Source organism: Kryptolebias marmoratus, linkage group LG9 (genome assembly GCF_001649575.2).
Source record: "Kryptolebias marmoratus isolate JLee-2015 linkage group LG9, ASM164957v2, whole genome shotgun sequence".
NCBI classification, from domain to species: Eukaryota; Metazoa; Chordata; class Actinopteri; order Cyprinodontiformes; family Rivulidae; genus Kryptolebias; species Kryptolebias marmoratus.
Window position 1 is genome coordinate 17,127,327 of NC_051438.1, and position 9,699 is coordinate 17,137,025.

Here is a 9,699-nt window from a genome sequence, read left to right on the forward strand (position 1 = left end):
TTTTACCTCATCATCACTTTGGGCTCAGTTTCAGTTCTGTTCCTCATCAGCATCATCGTTCTGATTGCAATGCAGTGCTCCAAATCCACAGACTATACTTCTAAATATCTGCAAGAAGCTAATTATGATGGGACACTGTGTCACAGCATCCAGTACAGATCTGGAGACAAACGATACATGTTAGTTGGCCCCAGGATGAGTATAGGATCTACTATAGTACCTGGAAGTCATGCGAACACACTGGTGTTACCTGATAGGAGGAAAACATCTGATGCGGTAAGACGTGGCAGCATTTTTTTTTTCATTATTTGCTTGGCATTTTACTTCCTCAGCCTTGAAGGACATTGTTTTAATCGCACTTTTTTAAAATTGTATTTTACTTCCTGGTTTTAGTAGTTGATAATTCAACAGCTGGAAATAATTTCTAGTCTAAGACGGGAGCGTGGTACGTTAGATCGTATAGAGCTTGGACAGAAAACTTTATCAGACCTGTTTATGTGAGGCTTTTGTTAGAAATATAGTTTTATTCAATTCTTAAAATATAAATGTATTTTAGTTGTTATCCGAATCTTTTAAGGTTGCATGAGCCCTTATTCTGTATGTCTAATGAAAGCAGTATCACATTTACTGATAAAAATAAAGCACTTTTAGATGTGACTCGTTTTGAGGAATCAAAAGAAAACGGGGGAATTCACATTTTTAAACAATTTAAAACTGAACTATGACGTCCACTTGGTGTCGTTGTGACATAACCAGCTAACAGAAGAGACAGTCCCTCCTCACAGAAAACCTTTTGTGTGGTGTTGCACAGCGGAGGACACGTTCGATAAATGAAGGAGGTTTTATGATACCGCGTTAGGGATTAAATACGCATTTGTTGAGACATTCAGAAACCTCAGTGTACATGTGAGTCTGAGAAACTATGGCGGGCGAGAGACGACCGAGTGAATTCTGCTGGTTTATTTTTCTTTTATATTTCCTGCTGATTTTCGGGAAACAGGCTGTGGCCGAACTGAGATATTCCATCCAGGAGGAGATGAAAGAAGGTACCACCGTGGGAAATGTTGCTAAAGATCTCGGTCTGGATAAAGCCTCTTTAACTGATCGACGGCTGAGAATTGTTAAAGTATCTGACGATGCCTTTTTCAATTTGAATTCGGATAGTGGCGCTTTACAGGTTCGTAAAAAAATTGATAGAGAACAGCTTTGTGAAGGTAGTGGCGCATGCGTAATGGAGCTAAAGATCCTCGTTGAAAACCCCTTGGAAATGCATCATGTTATTGTAGAAATCATTGATGTAAATGACCACTCGCCCACTTTTCCTAAAATGCATCAGCGATTTGAAATAGCTGAGCATACATCAGTCGGAACCCGATTCCAGCTGCAGGCGGCACGTGATCCAGATGCGGGAGTGAACTCCATCCGCACATACACATTATCTTCTAACGATCATTTTGACATAGATTTAAGTCAAAGTGATGAAGAAAAAATACCATTTTTAGTGCTGAGGAAATCCTTAGACAGAGAACAAAATAATGAGCACTTGTTATTTTTAACGGCAGTTGACGGAGGTAAACCTCCAAAATCTGGAACACTAAATGTTTCTATTATTGTTCTGGACATTAATGATAACCGTCCGTCCTTTAGTCAAAACGATTATCAGATAGAAGTATACGAAAACGCCAGTATCGGCACAGTTGTTGCAAGAATGAACGCAAAAGACCCAGACGAAGGGATTAACGGAGAAATAAAATATAGTCTCAGCAAAGTATTAGCAAGTAAAGTATATACAATATTTGAACTTGACAGCTTAACTGGGGAAATCAAATTAAAAGGAACCTTGGATTTTGAGGAATCTGAAATTTACAAACTCGATATTGAAGCATCTGATAAAGCAACGCCTCCATTATTAGGGAGATGTAGAATGATAATAAAGATAAAAGACGTTAATGATAATTCACCACACATAGATGTTACATCTTTATCGAACACTGTATCTGAAGATTCAAAACCAGGCACAGTCATTTCACTCATCAGTGTAACAGATAAAGACTCTGGAGTAAATGGAAATATTATTTTACGCATAACAAATGACGTTCCGTTTGAACTAAAGCCGTCTTACAAGGAAAACATATATTCACTTGTTACAAAGGAACATTTAGATCGAGAAAAAGTGTCACATTATGAAATCACACTACTAGCTACTGATTGTGGAGACCCTCAGTTATCTACAATTACAAGTCTGAGTATTCAAATTTCAGATGTAAACGACAACAGTCCCCGATTTGAGCAAAGCCCATTACAAGTTTATCTGTCAGAAAATAACATTGCTGGAGGATCATTTTTTTCTGTTAGCGCTACGGACGACGATGTGAATGAAAACGCAGCTATTACATATCATATAGCCAGGCAGACTGACGTAACAACATTCTTAAACATAAACTCAGAAAACGGACTAATATCTGCGCTAAAGAGTTTCGACTTTGAAACTTTGAAAACATTCCAGTTCCGAGTTGTGGCCACAGATTCTGGAGCTCCGTCACTGAGCAGCAACGTGACAGTGAACGTGTTCATTCTGGATCAGAACGACAACGCTCCAGTCATCCTGTATCCAGTCAGCTCGAACGGTTCTGCTGAAGGTGTGGAGGAGATTCCCCGCAATGTCAACGCAGGACACTTGGTGACTAAAGTCAGAGCCTATGACGCTGATATAGGATATAACGGCTGGCTGCTGTTCTCACTGCAGGAAGTTACTGACCACAGTCTCTTTGGTTTGGACCGCTACACAGGACAGATCAGAACACTGCGCTCATTCACAGAGACAGACGAGGCTGAGCATAAACTGCTCATACTGGTCAAAGACAATGGCAACGTTTCCCTCTCAGCAACAGCTACTGTCCTTGTGAAACTGGTGGAGCCCAAAGAGGCTTTTGCAGCTTCTGATGTTAAAAGTGCATCAAAAGATGATGAGGAGAATAATGTGACGTTTTACCTCATCATCACTTTGGGCTCAGTTTCAGTTCTGTTCCTCATCAGCATCATTGTGCTGATTGCAATGCAGTGCTCCAAAACCACAGACTATACTTCTAAATATCTGCAAGAGGCTAATTATGATGGGACACTGTGTCACAGCATCCAGTACAGATCTGGAGACAAACGGTACATGTTAGTTGGACCCAGGATGAGTATAGGATCTACTATAGTACCTGGAAGTCATGCAAACACACTGGTGTTACCTGACAGGAAGAAAACATCTGAAGAGGTAAGACAATATTTTTTAGAAAACCTTCACGAATAGAGATTTTTAATTATCTCTGCTGTTGTTTACTCATAATTTCAGGTCATATTTTTTAACGATTTAAAACATGTCGGGATCAGGCACAACGAGAATTTGTATGCATCTAATTTCAGCTCACCTGTCTTTTTTGGTGTAACTTTACTCAATTCAAAACCTCTATCGATCCATCCATTATTTTCTTTTACCCGCTCCTCGGTTCCGACAGCTCTAACCACCACACCGCTGTACCCCGCTACGTCAGAACTTTTTATATAAATTTCAATAAACTCTTAATAAATTAATAATCTATTGTTAAAGTTGTAGTTCACGAATCATTAGTACAACATTTTTTTCTCCTCATTTGTAGCCATGTCGTCATTTTTTTAAATAAAAAATGTTTTCTTTTCACGCATTAAGCGACGGTAATAAGTAACTGTTCTATAGTGTTCTATATGTCATGTTGACTTTTCCATTCTTTAGAACTCATAACTTTGTTTTTATATTAAACTGATATGCTTTTAAATAAACCTTACCTGCTCTTTTCTCATAAAATCTTTAAAATTTCACAAACAATGCCTAGGTATCTTGTTATAGGCTACATTGCTGTTAACGTTCTTTTAAAACCAAACATATAGCTCAGTTTTCACACCATTAAACAGATGAAACCAATGAGCCTAAAATGTTATCCGACACTGGCTTCAAGGAACGCAAAGTTTTTACTGCGTATTTTGTTTTTGCTCTTGGACAGCAAAAAGAAAGTCAGTTATAGACTTAGCTCTTTGTGAACTCATTTTAAATACAGAATAATAAACATTTTATGTATATATTGGACATATTTTAGGTTTTTCACAAGGTGGCAGTATCTTATCAATATAAAGCCTGATGTGTCTGGGTTGATATCCGGGTTGCGCAGGTTTTTACCTTCAGTCTGGTTAGACAACATTTAGCTGACCGGTTTGGAATACCGTGATGGAGAAAATATTTTGGTGTTTTTGATCTATCTTCATGGAATAGGAGTAAACTTGCTTGGATGGAAACATAACTCTAGAAATGCGGAGGATCATGTGCGCGTTGGGATTCTTCTTCACGCCTTGCAGGATGAAACAAAGAGGATGGGATTCGTGGCTTCAACCATCTCTGATGCTTGCCGTTTTGGCTTGGTTTTCTTTTGTCAGCGCAGCCTCTTCCCAGCTGAAATACACAATACCCGAAGAGCTCAAAGAGGGGAGTTTTGTCGGAAATTTAGCCAAGGATTTGGGAATAGATGTGAATGTGATGAAACGGAGGGGATTCCGTGTTATGCCCGGCTCGACCGAACCTCTTTTTAAGCTGAACGAAAACGATGGGGTCCTGTATTCTAACCAACAAATAGACCGAGAGGAAGTATGCAAGGATAATAATGCATGTGTCATTAATCTTAAAACGGTGCTTGAAAACCCGCTGGAAATACATTACATTACAGTGGAAATAATAGATTTAAACGACCACTCTCCAACATTTCCTGATAAAACAAAGAAAATAGAGATTTTTGAGTCTGCTTTGCCGGGGGCACAATATCAGTTACAGAATGCCTTCGATCCAGATGGTGGAACAAACTCCGTCCAACAGTATATAATTAGTCAAAATGATCATTTCCGTTTAGAGATTAATGACAGAGGAAGAGATGGCAAAACTCCAATTTTGCAGTTACAGAAACAGCTAGATAGAGAGGCCAAAAGTAGACATAAATTAATTCTGAAGGCTATAGATGGCGGAACTCCACCAAAAACGGGCACAATTGAAATATACATTGATGTTTTGGATGTAAACGATAACATGCCATTATTTACTAAAGATAAATATTCAGCCGTGCTACAAGAAAACTCCCCAGTTGGCACAACAGTTATTCAGGTTAATGCAACAGATTTGGATGCTGGTTCTAATGGTGAAGTAGTTTACTCCTTTGGAAGTGATGTCAAAGTTAAAATTCGTGATATGTTTGATATCGACTCTGTTACTGGGGAAATAATTATCAAAGGTCATGTCGACTATGAAGAGCAAGACAGATATGACATAAATGTACAAGCATCTGATAAGGGAAGCATTCCATTTAAAACATATAAAAGTGTAATAATTCAAGTTGCAGACACAAACGACAATCCTCCTGAGATAGAGATAGCCTCCTTGTCAAGTGCAGTTTCAGAGGACTCAAGACCAGGAACAACAGTAGCACTTATCAGCATTACAGATTCAGACTCTGGGATAAATGGTAAAATAATCACTTATGTTGCTGACGAAAGCTCGTTTACATTAACTCCATCAATCCAAGATCACATGTTCGCTGTAATCACCAAGTCTCAGCTGGACAGAGAACAACAATCAAAATATGATGTAACAATAATAGCAAAGGACGAAGGTAAACCGGCACTTACATCTGAAAAGACAATAGACATACATGTCTCAGATACCAATGATAACAATCCAGAGTTTTCAGAGAACCCCTACACATTCTATATCACAGAAAACAACGAACCAGGAGCGCCTGTGTTTTCAGTGCGAGCATCTGACAAAGACGAACGAGATAATGCGCTAATTTCGTATCATATTGACAGGAATGCAGGTAGAGATAATAAAGATACATCATTCCTTAACATAAACTCTGACACGGGAGACATTGTTGCATTGAAGAGTTTTGACTTTGAAAGTCTGAAAAAATTCCAGTTCCGAGTTGTGGCCACAGATTCTGGAGCTCCATCACTGAGCAGCAACGTGACAGTGAACGTGTTCATTCTGGATCAGAACGACAACCCTCCAGTCATCCTGTATCCAGTCAGCTCGAACGGTTCTGCTGAAGGTGTGGAGGAGATTCCCCGCAACGTCAACGCAGGACACTTGGTGACTAAAGTCAGAGCCTATGACGCTGATATAGGATATAATGGCTGGCTGCTGTTCTCACTGCAGGAAGTTACTGACCACAGTCTCTTTGGTTTGGACCGCTACACAGGACAGATCAGAACACTGCGCTCATTCACAGAGACAGACGAGGCTGAGCATAAACTGCTCATACTGGTCAAAGACAATGGCAATGTTTCCCTCTCAGCAACAGCTACTGTCATTGTCAAACTGGTGGAGCCCAAGGAGGCTTTTGCAGCTTCAGATGTTAAAAGTGCAGCAAAAGACGATGAAGAGAATAACGTGACTTTTTACCTCATCATCACTTTGGGCTCAGTTTCAGTTCTGTTCCTCATCAGCATCATTGTTCTGATTGCAATGCAGTGCTCCAAAACCACAGACTATACTTCTAAATATCTGCAAGAGGCTAATTATGATGGGACACTGTGCCACAGCATCCAGTACAGATCTGGAGACAAACGGTACATGCTAGTTGGACCCAGGATGAGTATAGGATCCACTATAGTACCTGGAAGTCATGCAAATACTTTAGTGCTGCCAGATAGAACACATACTTCTGAAAAGGTAAGATCAGCTGTTCTTCTCTTGTCAGATTTTGAACCTTAGAGTCACATATAGACCTGTCTCCCACACCTCAGTATTTTTTAACTTTACATTACACATGTGTTGTATATTGCATTTTCAGTTAATCTTATTTTTTTCTGTTTGTGTTGATATTGTCTTTATTTATTGTCTACATAAGGCTTACAGAGTTTGCTTAAGCATTAAACTAATATTAGGGGTAATATTTATCAAGAATATACAACAAAAAAAACATTTCATTATTTGAAAACCCAAAACCCTTAAAAATTTTCAGACAGTGTGTTTGTTTTCCTTTCTCTTTTAGTTTGATTGTTTGTTTGTTTGTTTGTTTTTTTGTTTGCTGTTGTGTTAACAGAATCTGCAGAGATAATAGTCCCCACGACCATATACATCACAGGTTTTTTTTGTTTCCATTTTTGCTTTTAGTTCTTGGATTAACACTGCACATATAAGTGAAATGAAATGAAATGTAATAGTTCTTGAACTTTTTGCTTCCTAAAAGTTATCTGTCTGAGCTTGCTGGTATATGAACTAGTGTCTCAACTTAAGTAACTCAGTCAAGTAATTTAACTTTTGTATGACTGGAGTTCTACTCAATCAGATTATGATAGTTTTGTCAGAAAACATTTCATTTTGATTCATATCGTCTCCTAGTGTCTGCAATTGCAGGGCACTCAAGTTGTCTCTGTCCATGGTTCTGAAAGATATCCTACTTGAAAATTGAACGCTATAGAAAAGAAAATAATTAATATGAAAATCAAACCAAAAAATTCACTTTTTTAAAAGGTGGCATGCCTCAAATAACTGCATTTTAAGCTAAATGCGCAGAAATTTTCATCGCTGTTGTGTTTTCAAATTGCATCATGCTTTTGTTCTTGTGTTACTCGTTAAAAAAATAAATTTTCAAGCTTTTGCTTTGCTCTTTTTATGTACATTTTGTCGTTATTCCTAGTGTAGGTATGCAATAACGTTTCACATCACTTGGTGCCAGTATAATATTTTTTTTCGTGTGTGTTAAATTCACAAGATCCATCCCCTTCCTGTTTAGTCATCATAAGGAGAATCTTTGCTGTGAAGCGGAGATAATTCACATTAAAACCGAAAGAAAATAAACAAAACATTTATCTTGGGGAATAGTTTATTTGTGATATCGACTGTCGCAGAGGGAAGGTGCTTGGATAGATGAGAAGCCTTTTTTAAAGTGGTTTTACGGTGTTCTTAATTTCCTACCATCCCGTCATGGAACAAAGGAAACGGTCTTGGACAAAGTGGATTACATGTATAACGATTCTGATTTCGTTTTGGAGCTGTGCCAAAGGACAATTCCGATATTCTATTTACGAGGAAGTTCAAGAAGGAACAGTTGTTGGAAATATCGCGAAGGATTTGGGTCTTGATAAGACAACGCTGAAAGAGAGGGGTGTCCGTATTGTCTACGGCTCGACAGAGCCTCCTTTTACGGTGAATCAAGATGATGGCATTTTGTTTGTGAACCGAAAAATAGACAGAGAGGAAATCTGCGACCGCAGCAAGGTTTGTGTTATAGAGTTAAAAACTGTGTTACAGAACCCGCTGGAGATCCATCACGTCTCTGTGGAGATTCTTGATGTAAATGATCATGCACCGAACTTTCCTGAGAATGTAAGCATTTTAAGGATTTTTGAGTCGATATTGCCAGGTGCCAAATTCCAGTTGCAAGCAGCGCGGGATGCTGACAGCGGTTTGCTATCCGTTCAGCGGTATAAACTGAGTATAAATGAACATTTTCGTTTAGAGGTGAAAGACCGCGGTGAGGACCGTAAAACACCCAGTTTAGTTCTTGAAAAGCCGCTTGATCGAGAATCAGTAAAAAGTCATGTGTTACTGCTGACAGCGTTAGATGGAGGAAAACCTCCAAAGTCTGGAAACATGACAATAATAGTTAATGTTTCCGATGTTAATGATAATCCGCCCGTTTTTAACCAGGAGTCATATTCTGTGTTTTTAAAAGAAAACTCTCCTGTTGGAACAACTGTCATCCAGATAAATGCTACAGATTTAGATGAAGGCTCAAATGGGGAAGTTGTATATTCCTTTGGCAAGGACGTAGATGCACGTGCACGTGAACTTTTTCATTTAAATTCAGTGACAGGAGTCATTGTTGTGGTAGGAGACATAGATTTCGAAAAAAGTGCCAGATTAGAAATTGATATTCAAGCATCGGACAAAGGTACAGCCACGATGACAACGGACAAAACAGTAGTCATTAATATTATTGACGTGAATGATAACACGCCAGAGATTGAAGTGACGTCTTTTTCACATGCGCTGCCTGAAGATTCAAAGCCAGGTACGACAGTTGCATTAATTAGTGTAAAGGATTCTGATTTTGGTCTCAATGGAAAAGTTATATGTTACATTAACCAAGATCTTCCGTTTCTACTCACTCCATCTTTACAGAATAACATGTATTCTCTAGTAACTAAACATCTGTTAGACAGAGAACTGCACTCTCAATATAATGTGTTAATTGTCGCAAAAGACGCAGGAGAACCATCGTTATCATCAGAAAAAAGTATAGCAATATTTCTATCTGATGTGAATGATAACAGGCCAGTATTCTCTCAGAGCCCCTACACATTTTATATATTTGAGAATAATGCACCAGGGAAGACGATTTTTTCAATGACAGCTCGGGATCAAGATGAAGGCAGTAATGCTCATATTTCATTTCTTATTTTGAGAGATAAAGAAGGAGCAAACATGCTAACATCTTTCCTGAACATAAACTCTGAAACTGGAGACATTGTGGCGCTAAAAAGTTTCGACTTTGAAACTCTGAAAACTTTTCAGTTCCGAGTTGCGGCCGCAGATTCTGGAGCTCCGTCACTGAGCAGCAACGTGACAGTGAACGTGTTCATTCTGGATCAGAACGACAACCCTCCAGTCATCCTGTATCCAGTCAGCTC

At 38.8% G+C, this 9,699-nt stretch overlaps 4 protein-coding genes across 6 annotated transcripts in view; all 4 read left to right on the forward strand.

Moving 5' to 3' along the window:
* LOC108242351 (protocadherin alpha-8-like) overlaps nucleotides 1–338 on the forward strand; it is a 2,457-nt gene extending 2,119 nt beyond the window's left edge. Inside the window, exon 2 of the mRNA XM_037977520.1 lies at nucleotides 333–338. Within this exon, the coding sequence (XP_037833448.1) occupies nucleotides 333–338 (6 nt within the window). The remainder of the gene's footprint in view (nucleotides 1–332) is intronic.
* LOC108242369 (protocadherin alpha-C2) overlaps nucleotides 1–9,699 on the forward strand; it is a 164,225-nt gene that overhangs the window by 15,467 nt on the left and 139,059 nt on the right. The window contains exon 1 of one of the 3 annotated variants that reach the window (XM_037977289.1): nucleotides 4,221–6,733. The exons of the other annotated variants lie outside the window; for them this stretch is intronic. Within the exon in view, the coding sequence (XP_037833217.1) occupies nucleotides 4,328–6,733 (2,406 nt within the window). The 5' untranslated portion in view covers nucleotides 4,221–4,327. Of the gene's footprint in view, nucleotides 1–4,220; nucleotides 6,734–9,699 lie in introns of those variants that run through there. 3 annotated transcript variants of the gene reach the window in all.
* Nucleotides 812–3,298, forward strand: LOC119617362 (protocadherin alpha-8-like). The gene has a single exon (XM_037977521.1). The coding sequence runs from the start codon at nucleotides 923–925 to the stop codon at nucleotides 3,296–3,298; it is 2,376 nt and encodes a 791-aa protein (XP_037833449.1). The 5' UTR covers nucleotides 812–922.
* Nucleotides 7,085–9,699, forward strand: part of LOC108242349 (protocadherin alpha-7-like) — a 3,681-nt gene continuing 1,066 nt past the window's right edge. Inside the window, exon 1 of the mRNA XM_037977522.1 lies at nucleotides 7,085–9,695. Coding sequence (XP_037833450.1) covers nucleotides 7,991–9,695 — 1,705 coding nt within the window. The 5' untranslated portion in view covers nucleotides 7,085–7,990. The remainder of the gene's footprint in view (nucleotides 9,696–9,699) is intronic.